Source organism: Bacillus rossius, chromosome 3, assembly GCF_032445375.1.
Source record: "Bacillus rossius redtenbacheri isolate Brsri chromosome 3, Brsri_v3, whole genome shotgun sequence".
Taxonomy (NCBI): Eukaryota; Metazoa; Arthropoda; class Insecta; order Phasmatodea; family Bacillidae; genus Bacillus; species Bacillus rossius.
The window spans coordinates 1,888,790-1,911,631 of NC_086332.1; the positions used below are offsets into that span (position 1 = coordinate 1,888,790).

General features: G+C 40.2%; 1 protein-coding gene across 1 annotated transcript in view; it reads right to left on the reverse strand.

The window, feature by feature from the left end:
- The window catches only part of LOC134530087 (putative pre-mRNA-splicing factor ATP-dependent RNA helicase PRP1), a 46,837-nt gene that overhangs the window by 13,360 nt on the left and 10,635 nt on the right, over nt 1-22,842 (reverse strand). The window contains exons 4-9 of the mRNA XM_063364669.1: nt 19,781-19,921; nt 16,027-16,203; nt 11,084-11,285; nt 9,353-9,529; nt 8,146-8,400; nt 2,383-2,641 (exon numbers count right to left, since the gene is read on the reverse strand). Coding sequence (XP_063220739.1) covers nt 2,383-2,641; nt 8,146-8,400; nt 9,353-9,529; nt 11,084-11,285; nt 16,027-16,203; nt 19,781-19,921 — 1,211 coding nt within the window. The remainder of the gene's footprint in view (nt 1-2,382; nt 2,642-8,145; nt 8,401-9,352; nt 9,530-11,083; nt 11,286-16,026; nt 16,204-19,780; nt 19,922-22,842) is intronic.

Consider the following 22,842-nt stretch of genomic DNA (forward strand, 5'->3'; position numbering starts at 1 on the left):
AATACGGTAATATTTGTATATTTTACAAAATTCATCTAACTCCGTCATATGATTACAGATATTTCGTTAAATTTAATAAATCTCATTGCCTCGAACAATAAAAAATACGTTTTTCCTACACGTTTATTTACGTTGTCTTTTGTTCTGTCTTTTGTTTAGTGGCCTTGTACATCACCTATAGCCAGAGACGTAAAATAGATGGCACACAATCAAAATACCACAAGCAATTGCAGTGGATTCTATGACAATCGATCTTTTCGAGTCGTAGTAGCGGTTCAAAATCGTGGTCCCGATACCTTCTAGTTTATCACTGGGTTTTACAAACTCGTTATGGGTATCTTTGGTAACATTATCCGTTGTGTTATTTGTATGTGACGTGATAAAGTGTAAAAGTATTTATAATTTTATATTATTCAGTCAACATAAATAAAATCACATGTGCCAGAATTGGTTTTGAGTCATTTATATATAATTATAGTGAGATGGCGAGTAGGGAGAAAAAAAAGTGAAGTGTGTAAACATTTTTCTATAAACTCAAGTGAACAAAATAAAGCAACATGTTTACATTATTAAACGGTAACAAAAACTTACCCATTGTAAATTAAAATTATTAGACTGTAGTTCAAGTTGTTTACAATAACAAATATAAATAGAAGTTAATTTAATTTACACTTTGCAATGACTTAATAGTGTATTTTATATATTTTTATACTGTTATTATAACTGTATTCTCAATTTTACCTAATCTTGTTATTAAATTCACATGGGAATAAAAAATTTTGTGTGCATTATTACACTTAAAAAAATTTGTTCATTATAATCGGTAACTGAATCGGTATCTGCCGATTATTGCTCTCATAATCGGTAATCAAATCGGTAATCGGTAAAGTCATATCGGTGCACCACTATTATTTTAACTCGATTACATTTGTAATATGTTAGAGGAAACCTCCGTATGTACAAAAAATAATGTAACTTTAAACTAAATTTGATTATAAAATTGTAAATTGAGGTTGAGTATTTTAGCACATGTATGGGCCTAAAAATTAAATGCAGATAATTTTCATTTCTTCAATGACATGCATGTTGAAGATTTAGCCTTCTTTAAAAAATTTGCATAAAAATTCTGTTCATAACAAAGTTCTCTCTGTGATGACTTCAGTTTACCAGTTTTTCTAGAGTTGCATCACACATTGATGCTCTGAATTGCTGCAGCTATTTCAGGAGCTAAATCTATTAGGTGGCAAGGGCATCCAATAACAATTAAGTTTGGCATTTCTTGCTTCAGGTCACTAGCTATGTCACTTTTGTTACCAATCATCACTGGTGCGTTATCTGCACTTAGAGCTAGACAGTTAGAAAGAGGGATGCCATTTTCTTTCAAATCTCTAAGAAGGTTGCCAATATTTAACCAGTCGAATCACACTCTAAAACTGGGACAAACAACAGATTACTCACCATTGCAGATGTCTCTTTGTTGTAGAAAGTAAACACAATAGGATACAGCTTTGCATCACACTGATTGCTTCCAACTGTCACCACTGAAAAAACTTCACTTTTCAAGATCTCAACATTAGTTGCATGAGTTTCCTCTTCCATTTCTTCAATTATAGCTGATGTTTTCATTCTTGCGCAGCTGTATTTTTTTTGCAATTTCACTGTCCGGGAACATTTTCCTGAACAAGCCCGCATTATCAGCACAAGTTATTGGCAATTGTGTTCCACAATAAAAGACGTAACCAAACATTCTGCACGAATTATACGGTTCTCAGACGTATCAGAAACAAAATTCAGCTTCTTATTTGAATCAATGTACATTACGCTATCAACATTTTTTTTTGTTTGACAGTGTTTAAACAGGTCGTTTATGGCAGCAAGCGCGAGTGAAAAATCACAACGGCACGCAACACAATACGCACAATTTTCACCTTTACGAGACATTATGATGTGCGGAAACTCTTCTGCATATAACTTGTTGAAAGTTGTTTTGTAGAGTTACTTCACGCCGCACTGCTGCGACATCATAAACATAGAATATATACGCTAATCCACTACATAACCAACAACACATCTAGAAACAACAGCCGCCATTTACGATCAAAAGCAACTGGTCGAAAAAAGCAACAGGTCGAAGTTATTCGATCTTGAATCGAAGTCGCAAGCGATATATCTCCAACCAATCTAATGCGATACGATTGTATCGATACAGTTACAACCTATTAACATAAATACGTACACGGTACAAAAAAAAAACAACGAAAATCGTGTGGAAGGAATGTTCCATCGTGAGGCTGTGACATATCTACAAATAGTGAGCCTCACGCCAAAATGGTGAGAGTTGGCAGCTATGCTACTGGATCAGCAACAAACGAGAGAGCGCACCCGGGGGGTCCATGAAGTCGAAGTGCACCAGGTCGTCTATGCCCAGCTTCTTGAGCTGCAGCACCACGGAGCCCAGGTTGGAGCGCAGGATCTCGGGGTACGTGTTGTCCTGCATCTCCTGGCGGAACGCCTTCTCCGTGTACAGCCGGAAGCACTTGCCCGGCTTGGTACGTCCCGCCCGCCCCGCCCGCTGCTGGGCCGACGCCTTGCTGATGGGCGACACCAGCAGCGACTCCACGCGGATGCGCGGGTTGTACACCTGCCGGCAGCAGCCTTACAGACACTTCACAGCTGCCCAGGCCGGCCGTCAACTACCCACCAACCATTCAGCAGCCTTACAGACACTTCACAGCTGCCCAGGCCGGCCGTCAACTACCCACCAACCATTCAGCAGCCTTACAGACACTTCACAGCTGCCCAGGCCGGCCGTCAACTACCCACCAACCATTCAGCAGCCTTACAGACACTTCACAGCTGCCCAGGCCGGCCGTCAACTACCCACCAACCATTCAGCAGCCTTACAGACACTTCACAGCTGCCCAGGCCGGCCGTCAACTACCCACCAACCATTCAGCAGCCTTACAGACACTTCACAGCTGCCCAGGCCGGCCGTCAACTACCCACCAACCATTCAGCAGCCTTACAGACACTTCACAGCTGCCCAGGCCGGCCGTCAACTACTCACCAACCATTCAGCAGCCTTACAGACACTTCACAGCTGCCCAGGCCGGCCGTCAACTACCCACCAACCATTCAGCAGCCTTACAGACACTTCACAGCTGCCCAGGCCGGCCGTCAACTACCCACCAACCATTCAGCAGCCTTACAGACACTTCACAGCTGCCCAGGCCGGCCGTCAACTACCCACCAACCATTCAGCAGCCTTACAGACACTTCACAGCTGCCCAGGCCGGCCGTCAACTACCCACCAACCATTCAGCAGCCTTACAGACACTTCACAGCTGCCCAGGCCGGCCGTCAACTACCCACCAACCATTCAGCAGCCTTACAGACACTTCACAGCTGCCCAGGCCGGCCGTCAACTACCCACCAACCATTCAGCAGCCTTACAGACACTTCACAGCTGCCCAGGCCGGCCGTCAATCACCCACCAACCATTCAGCAGCCTTACAGACACTTCACAGCTGCCCAGGCCGGCCGTCAACCACCCACCAACCATTCAGCAGCCTTACAGACACTTCACAGCTGCCCAGGCCGGCCGTCAACTACCCACCAACCATTCAGCAGCCTTACAGACACTTCACAGCTGCCCAGGCCAGCCTCTACCACTTACCAACCATTCAGCAACCTTACAGACACTTCACAGCTGCCCAGGCCGGCCGTCAACTACCCACCAACCATTCAGCAGCCTTACAGACACTTCACAGCTGCCCAGGCCGGCCGTCAACTACCCACCAACCATTCAGCAGCCTTACAGACACTTCACAGCTGCCCAGGCCGGCCGTCAATCACCCACCAACCATTCAGCAACCTTACAGACACTTCACAGCTGCCCAGGCCGGCCGTCAACTACCCACCAACCATTCAGCAGCCTTACAGACACTTCACAGCTGCCCAGGCCGGCCGTCAACTACTCACCAACCATTCAGCAGCCTTACAGACACTTCACAGCTGCCCAGGCCGGCCGTCAATCACCCACCAACCATTCAGCAGCCTTACAGACACTTCACAGCTACCCAGGCCGGCCGTCAACTACCCACCAACCATTCAGCAGCCTTACAGACACTTCACAGCTGCCCAGGCCGGCCGTCAACTACCCACCAACCATTCAGCAGCCTTACAGACACTTCACAGCTGCCCAGGCCGGCCGTCAACTACCCACCAACCATTCAGCAGCCTTACAGACACTTCACAGCTGCCCAGGCCGGCCGTCAACTACCCACCAACCATTCAGCAGCCTTACAGACACTTCACAGCTGCCCAGGCCGGCCGTCAACTACCCACCAACCATTCAGCAGCCTTACAGACACTTCACAGCTGCCCAGGCCGGCCGTCAACTACTCACCAACCATTCAGCAGCCTTACAGACACTTCACAGCTGCCCAGGCCGGCCGTCAATCACCCACCAACCATTCAGCAGCCTTACAGACACTTCACAGCTGCCCAGGCCGGCCGTCAATCACCCACCAACCATTCAGCAGCCTTACAGACACTTCACAGCTGCCCAGGCCGGCCATCAACCACCCACCAACCATTCAGCAACCTTACAGACACTTCACAGCTGCCCAGGCCGGCCGTCAACCACCCACCAACCATTCAGCAGCCTTACAGACACTTCACAGCTGCCCAGGCCGGCCGTCAACTACCCACCAACCATTCAGCAGCCTTACAGACACTTCACAGCTGCCCAGGCCGGCCATCAACTACTCACCAACCATTCAGCAGCCTTACAGACACTTCACAGCTGCCCAGGCCGGCCGTCAACTACCCACCAACCATTCAGCAGCCTTACAGACACTTCACAGCTGCCCAGGCCGGCCGTCAACTACCCACCAACCATTCAGCAACCTTACAGACACTTCACAGCTGCCCAGGCCGGCCGTCAACCACCCACCAACCATTCAGCAGCCTTACAGACACTTCACAGCTGCCCAGGCCGGCCGTCAACTACCCACCAACCATTCAGCAGCCTTACAGACACTTCACAGCTGCCCAGGCTGGCCGTCAACTACTCACCAACCATTCAGCAACCTTATAGACACTTCACAGCTGCCCCAGCCAGCCGTCAACTACCCACCAACCATTCAGCAGCCTTACAGACACTTCACAGCTGCCCAGGCTGGCCGTCAACTACTCACCAACCATTCAGCAACCTTATAGACACTTCACAGCTGCCCCAGCCAGCCGTCAACTACCCACCAACCATTCAGCAGCCTTACAGACACTTCACAGCTGCCCAGGCCGGCCGTCAATCACCCACCAACCATTCAGCAACCTTATAGACACTTCACAGCTGCCCCTGCCGACCATTTACTGGCTATAGCTATGATTGGAGACTTGAGTATTAATAGGGTTGAGAACAGTCCGAGGACATACTATAAAACTAGTACATAGCCATCGCTTCTCTAAGAAATGTGTAAAATAACCAGTTTTTACACAAAATCAGGACATCATGAGAAGTCAAGTGCATTTAAATATTTTTGCAATGAAATATACATTCAACCTGTTATTGATATTAATAAACAAATGAACAAAGAGTTTGAATGTATGTTAATCATGTTTTAACTACTAAATCATTTTCTATTTTTAATTAACACACAGCCTATTCATATGTATTTACAAAATTCCAGCCTTGAGGGATTAAAAATGGGGTAAGTCCATTTTATAATAAAAAATCATAAAAAAAAAATAAGATACTGGGTATGAATTATAAACATAACAAGGCATGGTTTTTATCTCTGTCCAACCTGCAAAACTTCTTCAGCGTTGGCGTTATGCCGTTTTTGCTCCAAAGGACCAAAGGCAGGCAATATAGTGATTTTAAGTTCAAAACATAAGATTTCCATATGATTACATATAAAATAGCAAGTTTTCAAAATTATATAGGTAGTAAAACTACATGAATAATACATGTACTCAAAAACTGTAGTTGACAGGCGTACAATCCGACCACAAAAACAATATTGCATTACTGATTTTTTATTTTATTTTTTACCGTAAAAGTTTAAGTGCTCTCTAAATGAAATATAATCATTCTTGTCTTTGAATCCAATTGAAGGTAAGAAAGGTATTAGATATTGTGTTAAAACATCCTACTATAATGAATAAGTTCAGGTGTACAAATGTTTATTACTAAATCACATTATTTTTCACACAATAATAATGAATTTAGAGCAGAGAAGCAAAACATGTTATATAAATTTTTGTGTTATTTTTTTATCCTTTGAAATAAAGTACGTTACAGCATACCCAATAAATTCCAATTACACAGTCACACCACAACACAAGCCTGCTCAGTAGCGAAATCAATAAAATGAAACCTATCTACTGCTATTTTTAACGTTTCAATGTTATGATAAAATAGACAAATAAACAATTTATTTTCTACCACTACATGGTGATAATCTTGCTTGTATCAGTTATTATAACGACAAGGATGAATACGGAGCTGAGAGTAACATGACGCTTGACGACCAAATTTAAACTGAACCCCCCAGGATAATTATTAAAAAATTTCCAGATTGCAGATTGTATGGCAATTCTGTTGTTAGATGCAAACTTGTTGAAATAAAGTATGGCTGGTGATGAGGGTCATTCATATAATGAAAATGAGTTATTAAGTACACAGAATTTGTTTTATGTATTAATTACTTTACCTCAATGCCGATACAAAAAAGTAAATACAGTAGAACCCTGTTATAATGAATCTGAAGGGAGTAGTTTATATGTTCACTATAGAGGGGAAACTTTATATCTGGGAAAACTTTTATATTGGCAATACATACTCAAAAGCATAATCTTAACTACACATAGGCCTAGGCCAAGAAAATAACGAATGAAAATACTCAAAGCAACAGTTTTATGAGCAAATGCAGATATTATTTTTAATACACTACACATGAACAAACTTTCTATTAATGGTTCTTCGACATCGGCGTATTTTCATTTTTTCAGGCGTTTAATACTCTGTGATGTATTCGAAGCTTGAGAAAGAAGATTGTTCAGCTTGTTTAATATTGTATTTAATGTGGATGTTGCAATTCCCAGTTCCTTTGATATTAACACGTGCGGGACAGTGGGGTTGGAGTCTACCTTTTTAATAATGTCCAGTTTATCTCACACAGATAATGCCTAACGTTTTTTAACGCATTTTTCACCCTTTTTTATGTACGTATTTCACCCTTTTTATGTACGTATTTCTTATTGAAGCACATTTGCAGCTTAATAACACGAAATTCTTTTTACCGTCAAAAGTAAATAAATGAAAAATAACGAGTCTGGCGCATCAAAGACCACTACGTATCATTTAGTATCGCAGTTGCTAAAGCTGGAACGAAAATTTCTTACTTTCTATGGAAAAATTTAGTCCACAGAGTCTAGTGGTAGTCTTACGAACCTTACTCGATCAAAATGTCCGAAACGTGAACGATAAAAATGAGACGTAAAAATATTGAATTTGCTGCTATAATGTACATACGTATTTGTGTGGCGGTAATTTATGTTTAATTTTGATAACTTATTAAATGTACACGCGTTCGCCCATTCTTTAACTATGCAGGGAAAACTATTTTTTATTTTCACCAAACTGAGCACCATTTCTGGCTACACGTAGCCTACCGAGGCCACTCGTTTACGACTTGTTTATAATATGAACAGTGGACAATCGAGTAGCATATTGCGGAGAAAAACGTTAATGTGATCCAGAATAGACGTTTTGTGAAAATACTTGTAATTATATGAAAATATTTGAGATAAATGTGCATTATGTCGGCAAAATTTGTTCGTGGTACACGGGAAAACGTATCAACATTGACAAAAGTAGTGCGCTATATCCAATAAATTAATACATAACCTCACATCATTTTGCCGGGACCGAGACTGAAATTCACCATAAACGGGAATTCATTATAGGCGGGTTCACTATAAACGGGTTCTACTGTAGTACATATAACAGCTTCACTACACATTAAACAATTTTTTTTTTTTTTTTAATTTTAAAGTATAAGTATTTGAAACTTTAAAGTGAATCAAACATAAATAATAATATTTGCACATGTCTACAAAATAATGACTACAATTTACCTTCTGCTTCGCGAACCCTGGGTCGATCACAAACACCACGCCATCGATTGTCAAGGAGGTTTCCGCAATGTTGGTGGACACGACCACTTTGCGACCGACGGCTCCGTTCGGTTTGTTGGGAGGCGCTGGCTCGAAGATCCTCTGCTGCAAGTTGGGCGGCAGCGTCGAGTACAGGGGGATGCACTTCAGCTCACCCACTTCCGGGCCCAGGTTGTCTATTTCCCTCTTGATGCGCTTGCAGGCTTCCTCGATTTCCTGCAACACCACGTTTCAGTGGCAACCTCAACAATCTACCAAATGGTATGATGAGAGCAATCTTTAAGTAACCAAAAACGTAATCACATTTTTTTCCAATTTGGATTGAAGTTGAAGACAAAGTCTAAACCTTCGAGGAAGATGAAGTCAAAGGTGATCGTTAAATATTTTGCTACGTTAAGAAAAGGACGGTTCGCTGTGCATCAACTACCCAAAAAAACACTTTTAAGCATGTCAGGACAATCACGTCCTTATTTCTTAGTAAGTAGCTGAATGTTTTCTACTGCATCAATACAAGTTTCCATTGCCACATTTTGAATTAAACAAACCACCGAGTGGCACAACAGTATTGTGTGCTGTTTTGCAGACAGGCATAAAGCCTTATCTGTTTGCTGACAGTTCTAATATACATATTTTTAACTATCGCCGGTAATCATTGAGTAAGCAGATCATGTGGTTGTTATGTCTAACCAACCATGATAAAAAGGTATTTTTCTATATTTTTTTTTTTAAATATTATATCACTGAAAACTGTGCGAAATAAAAAAAACCTTAAGATTAGTAACTATAAAATATCCCGAAATTTTCAGAAATTGTTTCCCTAACTGATGGGGGAAGAAATCTCAGGATCCTGAAACTTTTCCTGAATTTCGGAATCCCTTACAGCTCTATTATTTTTATAAGACTAGCCAATCTAAATGTTCTCTGGAATACAAGAGTGTAGCAAAAGCTTTGCTTTTTTTTTTTTTTTTTCTCCAATGCATGCGAGAGTACATGCACGGCAACTAAGTTATTTTTTTTTGAACGTGACATGAGTCGACCCTTTTTTTTTTGTAAGGTAGACGGGAGAAGTTAACTGCCCGTGCTAGCACGTAAATAATATCGGCCAAACCACAGCTAGCCAGACAACCCGGATGTTATTTGTAGCTTCAGCCACGTGACACGGACGTACCTCCTGGCCGGTGAGGAACAGCAGCACGTCGCCCATGATCTCCTCGCACATGTGTATCTGGATGACCGTGCGTATGGCGGCCTCCAGGTAGTCCCGCTCCGGCTCCGGCGTGTAGAAGATCTCCACCGGGTGTGTTCTGCCCGGCACGTTCATGAGCGGCGCGTTGTCGAAGTATTGCTGCGCAAACCCACGCACCCCTCGCACCCCTACCTTTCAGACCATGACACGAGCAGCTCTGCTGCTGCCTCGTTTCACTCATCCCCCCGGCACTTGTGTTCCTCAACAGGGTGCTACATGACGTTTAATCAAAGCCTAAAGAGACTAACAATAGGTTTTTTTATTCAGATAGACAGGTACCCTTTTGTGGTTTTGGATATATATTTCGGCAGCTCCAAAAAAGTTCAGAGTTCATGTAGGAATGGGCCGATACCACTTATTCTATATGCTTGATAACACTATTGATTCTTACATAGGTATTCTCAAGGTACTCAAACTTGATACCACATTAGTTTGGTAGCCTATTGGAGTAACATAAATATAAAAGGTTAAAAACATTTTGTAATTTAGAGTAAAAACTTTAGTACTGATCAAAAGCAGTCTCTTAAAATCCAACATATTGAAACATAAATAGAAAATATGCACTCATTGGTAAAAAAAATGTTGAAAGATTAAACATATTTTTGCATTATTATGTTACATCCTACGAAGAGAAGAAGGGCCAGTGTAGGAACTTGAACTCTCCAGGGAGACATGCACAAAGTAGTGTTACTGAAGCAGTCCTAACCCACCGTGACTGCAATATTTAAATTGATAAAGTTTTCAATTTGGTTTTTGTAATGTACTCGGGCTTATACATTAGAGGTAGCGATAATAAAACCCCTAAAATTAATTCTCTTCAGCTAGCAAAAAATTATTAAATGAAAGTGATGCTATTTCTTCCATTTCGATGAAATTTCAAATGATCATTATGATTGGTGCTGCATTAGTGGATTACAGAACATGTCGAACCAAAGAATGCCACACTGTATCAGGTGTCGTAATGTTGACGTGCAACCCTCTCTTCCCGCCTGCATGTCCCGTTGCCAGGGCGATCTAGCCCGGTCGACGAAGCAGCCCCAGCTCCCCAGCTCACCTGACCGGCCCACCCCTCTCCCTCCAGGCACAAAGGCCTGGAGTCCCCAGAAACCCACCCTCTCCTACGTCACCTGCCAGCCCTCAGGCCGGCCCGGGCCCTCTGCAACCAGCTGATGTTTGGGCGACCCAGCTAGCTCACCGCGCCACTCCCAACTTCGACAGCCGAGCCATCAGGACGACGCTTACAGCGCAATTTGGACGAGCCGAGTCACGACCCGAGTGTCCGGCCCCAGCCGTAATAGCGAGCGGAGAGTCGTGAGAGTAGTGATGAGAGGCTGCCTAGCTACAGGCCATGTAAGTAGGGGAAGTGTGTGTGTTCCAGACCAGTGGGTAAGGAGAGGCTGTCATCCGATGCCTATGAAACTTATGAATAAACTAAAGTTATATCTCGAGTGCTCCTTTTGAGACCAAGGAGACAAAGGGGAAACCCTCCCTGTGCGACACCTTCACCAGTCCCACAAGGAGGAAACCATAATCCAAGGCGACCGTCCGAGTGGGTATTCGCACACCAATGCAATTAAGATGTCAAAAAAATAATGTTAAGTATACTTAAAATAATAGTTGTGAATGAAGGGGGAGTGGAGAGGGCGAGCGCACCTGGAACTTGCCGGCGTCGAGGGTGGCGGACATGATGACGAGCTTGAGGTCGGTGCGCTGCTTGATGACCTCCTTGAGCACGCCCATGAGGATGTCCGTGGCCAGCGTGCGCTCGTGGGCCTCGTCCAGCAGGATCACCTGGTAGTTCTCCAGCATGGGGTCGGACATGCCCTCCCGCAGCAGCATGCCGTCCGTCATGTACCTGCGCCCGTGTTCCCAGTCACAGCCTCTCTGACGAGCCATCCGCACGGCTGTGGTCAGTAGCGGACCCAGCTGGGGGGCTGAGGGGCTCAGGCATCTGGGTCCACTAAAGCCTAGCCTCAGCTGGGTCAAGCCCCTCCCAAAACCAAAATCCTGGATCCGCCACTGATTGGGATTAATTATGAAAGTAAATTTTTTATAAAGGTATTTACATGGTGGCCACTCACAGTCACCAAAAATATTCCCTGATTTTTCCCTGATTTCCCTGATTAAAAATTCAAAATTTCCCTGATATTTACAATTACAAAAAAACATACTTTTGATGAAAAAATATAATATTATAGAAAGAGATCACTCATATTTTAGCACCCTGCTGTATTTTCTTCATTATATACATACGAATGTTCGTTAAATAACAAATACATTTTAAATATGTCACTATACATTATAGCGTCCCGTTCAATGACCTGCAGTCTGTGTTTTGTTTTATGTAATGGGGTATTTCAGTGTCGAGCGCTCAATCATTTTTTCACGCAACTTTTGATAACTGTTCTTTAATTCATTTTTGAAGTGTAACATTTCTAGTTGTGAAATATTTTTAGTCTTAGTACTCTCAACAAGGGATAACAGTACAGTGCAAATTTTACCTTGTGTTTGATTTAAAAATGAAACAACTAATGGATAAATCTTCACTGCATTACAATCAGTACTCCCATCTGTAGCTAAAGCAAATGGTCCACTTACTAAAGATTCAACAGTTTCAATTTAGTTTCACCAGCTATATACTCCACTAAGGAAGATGTTTTTTCACTCGCACAGCTGTATTTCTGTGCAATTTTTGAGTCCGGAAACATAGCTCTATACAAATTACCCGAATGATCGGCTACTGCTATCGGTAAATTGTGTTCTACCAAAAAACTTGTAAACAATAACTCTGCGTTTGTTACTTTCGTTTCTTCAGATGTAGCGAAAAACGACGATATAGATTTATTGCTCGTCACGGCTTTAAAATGTTCTGCATGTTTCTTTGATTCAATATGCCGTTCTCAGTCATCCCTTCCACCATGCGCAATCGAAAAGTCACACGTGCATACATTACAAAAAGCGTGGCGTTCCAAAACATTTGAAGATGACAAGCATGGCCATTCTTTTATATAATTTGGTCGAAAGTTCTGAAGAATAACGTACTTTTTTTTTTTTGCCCCAGATACACATTGTTCTGTCACACGCTTCATTTCTACAACCGGCACTGAAGAACACAACACTATCGAACAACATAAACAGGTTTCACGTCTGTACACACGACAAAAACACTTTGATGAAAAAAAAATGGCTTTCAAGAAAGTAAATAACACAAGACAGGTTAGCCAAAGTACCGTACAAAAATTATCGTGATGTAAGTAGCTAACAAACGAAAAGACCGAGAATATGTACTAGTTGTATCGTACAACGGACGTAATACCGTACCATTTCTATTACAAAACACAACAATTGATCTACTTATTTCGACAGTACATGCGCACATTTATCAGTTCCGTTATCTGCGCAACCACGTGATGTATTCGAACTGCGTTCACGAAACACGCACACCAGAAACGGAATTTTTTTCCGTTACCCAGCAGCACAAAGCCTCGTTTCCGTAATAAACCAGCGATGTTCCGTAATTCCGTAATATTGTGTTAAATCTGTAATAATTACGGAAAATCCGTAATGGTTGGCAGCTCTGCGGAAATATACACGACACAAAAAATTCCCGGTTATTAAAAAAATTCCCTGACATTTCCCTGATAATTCCCGATCAACGTGATTTCCCTGATAAATCCCGGTTTTCCCGGTTTTCCCGGTGAGTGGCCACCCTGATTTATCATAAATCATTTTATGACATAAATATAAACTGTTTTTAACCGAATAACACGCACACAACTTTTTTCAATAATTGTGTGTTGGAAAAGAATGGTGCACAGCTTATTCGAAACTTGACAACGCCACATGACTACGTTGGGCAGCAGAAGTTTCGTCAAGCTCCAAGGTTGGCTAACCTGCTATTGCTCAATGCACGACGGACATATTTCTCATGGCTGCTGTGATTTTTTGTAAGAAATATGTTGCGTCTGCGTTCGTCTACGGTTGATGAAAAAATGTTAAATGATTAAAAAAGCTCAGGAAAAGTGAAATCATGCAGCGGGAAGAAAGTATATCATGAAAAGTTATATACGTGACTGAAGCTGGGAAAAAAAATTATTTTGTTTAAGTGACATGTTTAAATAAAAATTTTATTTGAATGGTGAGAATGAGTTGCATGTGCTTCGTCAGCTATTTCCCAATTTATTTTGTTATAATCTTTATTAAACAGCATTGATTTTGGTCATTTATGGCCGGGGACAGTAAGCCGTAAACAAAACAGCTGCGGTCAGTAGCCATTTTACATTCATGACTAGTTTTCCTCGCGTCACTGTAAACATATTATCCCAGTTAATTCCTAAATAATTTACTGCATGATATCTGTAGACGTGTATTTGAAAAAAAAAATTACTATAAATATTGATACATTTAATAGTAGTCTTGAGGTAAGCATAAAGAAAGCTTAAATCAATAATCAGCACTGGTACCAAGAATGTTAAGTTCACAGAACCCCTAAAAGATAATAATATTATTAAAAGGATGAATAATTACCTAAGTCCTAAATAGACATTTAATAGAAACTTTAAATATGGTTTGCTTGAAAGTTCAGTGATATCATGGTTTCAGACAACTAACATTTGAAAAATTATATATCTTACTTGTTCACTGTGTTTTATTGTTATTAAATCTGTTAGATGATCAGAAACACTTTTTAAAGTGTATCAAAAAGAACTCCATCACAAATGTATGGCAAATGCTGCCTTCAGGCAGGGGGGAAAAAACCTTGTATCTTCGAAGCCCCTAGATGATTCAGCATTAAAAACAAAAACTTCCTTTGTTCTGTACACACCCTTGCTCCAAAGCCTTCAAGACTTAAAATCAATGTCTCTTACATTCCTCCAGTGCTAACTGAAGACATTTTTTTTTTTTTTCACTTCCAACCCCTGCATCAGTAGATTGATTTTCCCTTCGTACACCCTGCCCTTCCGAAACGCCCGATAGCCTCAACACTTCCACCCCGTCAAACAAATTGTTCCCAGCCACAGATTTCCAAGCCAAACAACCCAATGACAATAACAATACCAGTATTCTGAGGGGTTGGGTTTAGCAAGACAAGGGATCCATTCACTACTTCATGGATATAAATATTTACGTGCTTTTATTCAATATTTATTTAATAGGTACTAAAATTAGCTTCTCTGAAAATATTTTTGAGTAGTGGTGCACCGATATGGCTTTACCGATTACCGATTCGATTACCGATTATGAGAGCAATAATCGGCAGATACCGATTCAGTTACCGATTATAATGAAATAATTTTTTTAAGTGTAATAATGCACACAAAATTTTTATTCCCATGTGAATTTAATTACAAGAGTAGGTAAAATTGAGAATACAGTTATAATAACAGTATAAAAATATATAAAATACACTATTATGTCATTGCAAAGAGTAAATTAAATTAACTTCTATTTATATTTGTTATTGTAAACAACTTGAACTACAGTCTAATAAATGTAATTTACAATGGGTAAGTTTTTGTTGCGGAAAACTGGCATTATTATTGACTATCACATAAGGTTGCATCGAGAAATTACCGTTTAACAATGTAAACATGTTGCTATATTTTGTTCACTTGAGTTTATAGAAAAATGTTTCCGCACTTCACTTTTTTTCTCCCTAGTCGCCATCTCACTATAATTATATAAAAATGACTCAAAACCAATTCTAGCACATGTGATTTTATTAATGTTGACTGAATGTATAAAATTATAAATACTTTTTCACTTTTCACGTCACATACAAATAACACAACAACGGATAATGTTACCAAAGACGCCCATAGCGAGTTTGTAAAACGCAGTGATAAACTCTGAAAGGTATCGGGACCACGATTTTGAATCGCTACTACGACTCCAAAAGATCGATTCTCATAGAATACACTGCCACTGCTTGTGGTATTTTGATTGTGTGCCATCTATTTTACGTCTCTGGCTGTAGGTAATGTACAAGGCCACTAAACAAAAGACGAAACGTAAATAAACGTGTTGGAAAAATGTATTTTTTATTGTTAGAGGCAATGAGATTAATTAACCTTAATGAAATATCTGTAATCATGATATGACGGAGTTAGATGAATTTTGTAATATATACAAATATTACCGTATTTCGTCCTAAAATGTGTAACAAAATGTTACACGGTAAAAACCTACTTAATTACGCCGGGACGTAGATAATCGGCAAAGTAATCGTCAAGATAATCGCCGATTACGATTAATCGGTAAGTACCCATAATCGCCGATTACGATTCATCGGTATCCGCATCGGTGCACCACTATTTTTGAGTGAGTAGTGTATAGGTGGAATTAATTATTGATTCATATAATTGCATTTAGTGACACGAGAAACAATTGGGGCTAGGTGGCTTGTTTGTGGTCTAATTATGGTTGAGTAGGGTGCTGATGAGTCATGTTAAACAAACACACCATTTATTAAGGCATACTGTAACGTTTGGCGTGACTTGAAATTGTGTGGAGGTTAACCTAGAACTGAGAACCGGAACCGAACCGAGAACCAGGAACCAGGAGGCAAGACGCGAGACGTGCGGCGGTGGTCGTACTTGAGCAGTGTCTTGGCGGAGGAGCAGTCTTCGAAGCGGATGCTGTAGCCGACCTCCTGCCCCAGGCACACGTCCATCTCCTCGGACACGCGCTGGGCCACCGACATGGCTGCCACCCTGCGCGGCTGCGTGCACGCCACGCCCTTCTTGCCCTTGGAGCGGGAGTACTCCACGCACCTGCCGACACACGCACGCACGCACGCACTGGCTGGCCTCCCTCGCGGAGCAACCGAGACTGTGGGCACACCTGGGAAACTACAATGAGACAAACATGGACCTGCCCTCTCGACAAAGAAACTGCTGGAAGAGAGAGAGAGAGAGCAATTTTTATTTTTTTTTAGCATATAAGAGACTTAGATAAGAAAAAGATTAAAAAAATTATAATAATATTAGTTCATGTTGGTCAGGTGAATACTTCCGAGGAAAGTTAATTATCATGGGTAGTTATAATTTTTTTTATCAGTCCTTCCAGATATAGATATAGAATGTTGCTTTTAATAACTCACAATGATACTCATTAAAAAACTAAAATCTTTAAGATCATGTAGACAGTCCCTGGCCTGATAAGGAGTATAGCCCCTTTAATTTAATTTTTATTGGCTTATACTTAGTTTAGTTTTAGAATGTTTTTATTTTGGGTTTTTGTTAGATATTAACAACATTTTTTGCTGATTTTGTGGTTTTAGGACCTTATTTATTAAGAGACTTTAGATCTTTTTTTAAAGACATTTAAAGAAATTAGACACAAAAGCTCACTTTACTTGGTTTAAGTATTTAACGGAAGTCGCATGCGAAAACGGCGAAACGGCGTTAGAATAAGACTAGCATGATGGTAATGATAGTAAGACGAGTACACACACAAGATGTTGGCCAACAGCAGACGAAAACAATGTGGCGGACATGGTGTCATTTCAGTTGACGATATATATATACCTTGGTATTGGTGCGACGGAAGCTTGTTTGAGTGCAAGACTGGCACCTTGAGCCGAGGACTCGAGCTGAGTGCAAGAACGACTCGGTAGTTGGGAGCTACAAGGTAGAGCGCATGCGTGCCTGTGTGGGCAACTTGACCAGAGGCTATCCACGACAACGAGGCTGGAATTGGTTACTGACCGTAGCGCGAGCAACACAAACTGCTGTGTGTGTGTGTGTGTGTGGTCACCCGCGGTGACTTGCAGCACGTCTGTTCAGCCACCCCGGGGTGGTCTCAGTAAGCACATACTACTGACGTTTTCCGCTTATGTTTGCAATGCGTGATTTGAGGCTTACACATTTGAATCCCTTGCTGCAGAAACTGAGTAAGTACAGTCTGTCCAATTTTTACTTTGGTGTTAAGTTTCTTTCATCACTCCAGCAAGTTTCATGGGATTTGAGAATTTAAAATTGGAAGTACTTTGTGCACTTGGAAGAGTTTATTGGTAAAAATGCCAGGTCGGACTTAGGAATTATTTAGGGATGGGGCGAATCCTGATTTCCTCGAATCCGAATCCTAACTTGAATCCTCGACTGGAATTGCCGAATCTCGAACCCAAACCCGAATCTTTTAATAGATGATGTCCACATATCTAATGTAAGTGAGATGTATTCTGCTTTCACTAAAAGTCCCTTGACTTTATCACATGTAGATTGGTACATTTCTGGTATAAGTGTATATAAAGACAACAATTTTTTCTTGAGAAATTTCAGTTTTTAGTACAGATTAGCGGTTAGGATTTTTTTATATAAATAAGCTAGAGGTCTGCGAGCCTAAGAATTTTACTTCGAGCCGAGCTCGAGCTTTTGTGGTACAGTTACACTTTTGGGAAATTATTTTTATCTTAAACTTAATATCATGTTTGAATAAAGTATTAAAATGAAGTGGGCTTATTAATTTTGGGTAACTATTTACAGAGTGTGTTTACATTTTGCACTGCTAGAAAAAAACATTTTTTTTCATTGAATCTTACCTGTTTCCATTGGTTCATTAGTAACTGATATCATCCAACTAACATAACCAAGTATATGTTTGTGTAAATGTAACATATCTTTGGAAAAATTTCACCCTTGTCAATTTTTCTGGAGTCCTTACTGAGCTTCAACAAACTTAGCACCAAAAATCATGTTGTTTGAAAAGTACATTCACATTGTTTCAACATTTCCACTTTTCAGCACAATAATTCTGAGAGAGATTGTCACAGAGTATTAAATTCTGTTCTTAAATATATCATTCAGAACAATAATTTGTTCTGCACGTTCAGGAGTTAAATTAGCTCTACGATTGGAGATAGTGTTTCCAGCAAAAGAGAAGCGTCTCTCGCTGGCAACCTGCTTGGCTGGAATGCTTTAGTAAAATTGCTTAACCTCAAAATTAGTGTCATAAATATCTGTAACTGGTCATTAAATTTTAATCAATTGAAAGTAATAAAAATAAAAACATTTTACTTCATTCAATTTACACTTGCAAAAAAACATACACACAATAAACCTACATGGAAATTAAAGTCTTTTTCAATATCCTGAAGTCTGAAATATGTTTACTCATGTCATTAAATGTAGAGCTGTATTGAAGAAGCCGATTTTGCCAATATTTAGTTGAATCGGCATTTCTGCCGACTTCCGATACAGTACGCTCGTTAATTTTCGGCCGATATTACTGAAAAACGAAAGAGACTGCCATAACCTAAAAATCCACGAGTACCATTTTCACTTTTCGTAGTAGTACTGCACATGTACTGCATTCTTTCACATCGCATTATTTCTTAGCAACATGTGCGAATCGTACATATCAAAGTTTAACATCCTTTTTTTTTTAACAATGTTCTTTAATTTAATATGTCATAAATAAATAATACATTACTATCATGGTAAATATACATCTCAGTTGTTACGATAACTATAGTGCAAATATGGTAGCTATCATGCTTCTGTAGTAATTATGGTATTCTACAAAGAATCTTTAGTTCTTTTTATGGTAATTATCTTAAAATAACTATTGGGTTTGTACTGTAGTTATGGTACATCATCCATATTTCTTCGTATGTTGTTGTTCATTTGTCTTTTCTTCATATTTACGTGGGCCATTATTTGAGACAAGAAGTTTCAGAAAAAATTATAACGGACATTATATCACACATTTAATGGCGTAAATGACGAGACCTCGGGCAATTTAAATGCTTTATACGGAAAAACCTACCATGCGGGACCTCGTAAGCGAGTTTTACTGTATTTTTTCCCCGTAAATAGTAAAAACCGAATCCTTTGACGAATCCTATATCAGACCCGCCGAACCTTCGAATCCCTAGGATTCGGCGGATTCGGCGGATATTGGATTCGGTCGCCCCATCCCTAGAATTATTACCATCATTTTGATGAAGCTAGTTGACTGGTGGAGTAAAATAGCAAGAAAACTGCATTTACAAGATTTTTAACTGCTCATGTACTTTAACGAGATACGATTTATCATCATTTATGATGTAGGAAATTTTGTTAATCCTCTTTTTGCATTTAAATTTATAACATTTTTTTGTATATCCTTAAGTAACATAGTAGGTTTTAGTAATATTGAGAATTCAAAGTCGGCTTTAAAGCCATTATCATATTTCTGTAGGCATTTGAGTTGGATTTTTGGTCAAATAAATTACCAGTTGAAGTTGCAAGAACCGGCCCAACTGGACACAGCATTCCTTGTTTTAAGTCTGCCTATTGAGATTTGTAAGTCGATGCCCAGCTTAGGTATTTTGGAGAAGTTGAGATTGCGAGACGGACAGGCACCCACCACTGCGGGATCTGCGTGGTCTTGCCCGAGCCCGTCTCGCCCACCAGCACGATGGACTGGTGGTCCTCCAGCAGCTTCATGAACTGGGCGCGGTACTCCCACACGGGCAGCGTGATCCTCTTGCGCAGGAAGTCCTGGTACCTGCCGACATACACGCCCGCTGCCTCCCTTCTCCGTCCTCCGTCGAGCTCTGTGTCCCCCTCGTCAGCACTGTCCTGAACACTCTGTTTCATTTACAACTTGAGGTCAACTTCAGGATAGGAGCTTTGTATGGGGTTAAACGCATAGCAATAACTTGTAACTTTGCCGCGATTGTCAGTTCAAAGTTGGAGTGTTCAGAATGTGAATACCAAACAAACTTGGATCTCCCATATAAAAAAAAAAAACATGTTTTAAATGTTTAATGTTAAATACATATTTAAAACAAGAATATTTGTTTGCTATACATTTTAATCTTCATGTAAGTGTCATTCTTTTAAATGTGATTTTCAAACCAGTAATTCTTTTTACTCTAACAAGGGCCTCACATATTTGGCTTGAACTGTGTGAGCAGCTTGTTTCATCAAAGTCCTAAATTACATCGCCAGAGTGGGCCCCGGGAAAAGAGCAAAAGCTCTTTAAAAGTTTTAAAGTATAGTTTGACATATATTTTTTCTCCATTTGCCAAGCGAGTCAGCGGCGTGGCTCATCGGTTAAGCACATAGTCTGAGTTCAATACCACTAGTACTGCTATTTATGTCATTTATTTAGTTCTTGCAATACTAAACTATTAATTACAGAATTTAAGTATGTTCAACCAAATAAATTACATAATTTGGTGAGGTTTTAAACAAAATCACAAGCCACTCTCTAAAGTAAATACAATTTCAAAACAGTATCACTTAAACAATTCCTGTTTATATACATTGAGTAATTACATTACAGTAAACTTTACTAAATTGAACATATTAATTTTACACATATGGATTTATTTTTTAAATATATTTAATTTCTGTAATTAATACTTGGATATTGGGAGAAATAAGGAAAAAATGTAAAAAAAAAAAAATGGTACCAGTTGGTACTGAACCCGAGCCAGCAGATTGCTAGGCCATGCGGTTATCTACTGGACCACGCCTCTGACTTGACAATAATTTAAAACACATTCCTAAACTCTATTTTAAAAACCTTAAAGAGCCTTTTCTCGCGTCCTGAAGCCCACTCAAGCGAGATAGTTTAGGGCGTTGAAAGGGGCACCTACCAGCTTATAATCATACAGTTTAAGCCACACCGGCAAGTTCCCGCCCAGACTCTCCCTTAGTACTATGTCAACTCTAAACTGTTCCTGGTATTGCAGCTTGCCATTTTTTCCCCCCTAGTATTAACATTTTTTTATGAAGTTAATAAATAAAAACCAAAAATTATAATTGTCCATGATACAGGCATAATAAAAATAGTAGAGTACAAAATCCCAAACCTTTATAAAGCTACGAGAAACAGCCTTCTATGAGTACCCTATATGGCCTTCTTGCGATGGATTACCATTTCAATGTTTACTGTACTTTTGATCTTTAATATCTCAAAACTTGCTACCTCAGAGAATCATGAAAAAAATATTCTTTACTATTTCTACAAAATTCTTTGACCCACGAGTCAAAAATTATGCTGGCACCGCAATGGCCATTGCAACAAAATATACATTTCTTACTTTGAGGATGTGTGTGTGTATTAAAACAAATCAAAGGTATCACAAAATAGCTGCGGTACCTGGTTTTGAGTTGTAGATAAAGATTTTCAATACATAAATTTGTTTTTAAAAATTTCACTAAAATACTGATATTTCAATTAATGTCAAAGTCAAAAATTTTTTTTGTATTTAGCCTTTAAATATTTAACATTAATGTGTCAATATAGTAAAGATAATAGCAGAAAGACTGGATTAAATAAGACAAGACATCCATGTTTACTTGCAAGATATTCCTATACATATACATGAGGTGTTTCAGATTGTCTGTTCCCAATAAAATTTTTAATTTTATTCCGATCCTGACAATATTTTGTACCTGACCTTTGAAACAAAGGAAGGTCACTGTCTACGTGAGATCCCTCTTTCCCAAACACCTTAAAGCAAAATCTTGGTACTTCTTGATGAAATTTTGCTATTGCATTGTTGGTGCTTTCTTCATCTCCTGGCAATGGCTATTGCATTGTTGGTGCTTTCTTCATCTCCTGGCAATGGCTGTTGCATTGTTGGTGCTTTCTTCATCTCCTGGCAATGGCTGTTGCATTGTTGGTGCTTTCTTCATATCCTGGCAATGGTTATTGCATTGATGGTGCTTTCTTCATCTCCTGGCAATGGCTATTGCATTGTTGGTGCTTTCATCATCTCCTGGCAATGGCTATTGCATTATTGGTGCTTTCTTCATCTCCTGGCAATAGTTATTGCATTAGTTGTTGCTTTCTTCATCTCCTGGCAATGGCTATTGCATTGTTGGTGCTTTCTTCATCTCCTGGCAATGGCTATTGCATTGTTGGTGCTTTCTTCATATCCTGGCAATGGCTGTTGCATTGTTGGTGCTTTCTTCATCTCCTGGCAATGGCTGTTGCATTGTTGGTGCTTTCTTCATCTCCTGGCAATGGCTGTTGCATTGTTGGTGCTTTCTTCATATTCTGGCAATGGTTATTGCATTGATGGTGCTTTCTTCATCTCCTGGCAATGGCTATTGCATTGTTGGTGCTTTCTTCATCTCCTGGCAATGGCTATTGCATTGTTGGTGCTTTCTTCATCTCCTGGCAATGGCTGTTGCATTGTTGGTGCTTTCTTCATCTCCTGGCAATGGCTGTTGCATTGTTGGTGCTTTCTTCATATCCTGGCAATGGTTATAGCATTGTTGGGGCTTTATTCATCTCCTGGCAATGGCTGTTGCATTGTTGGTGCTTTCTTCATCTCCTGGCAATGGCTGTTGCATTGTTGGTGCTTTCTTCATCTCCTGGCAATGGCTGTTGCATTGTTGGTGCTTTCTTCATCTCCTGGCAATGGTTATTGCATTGTTGGTGCTTTCTTCATCTCCTGGCAATGGCTG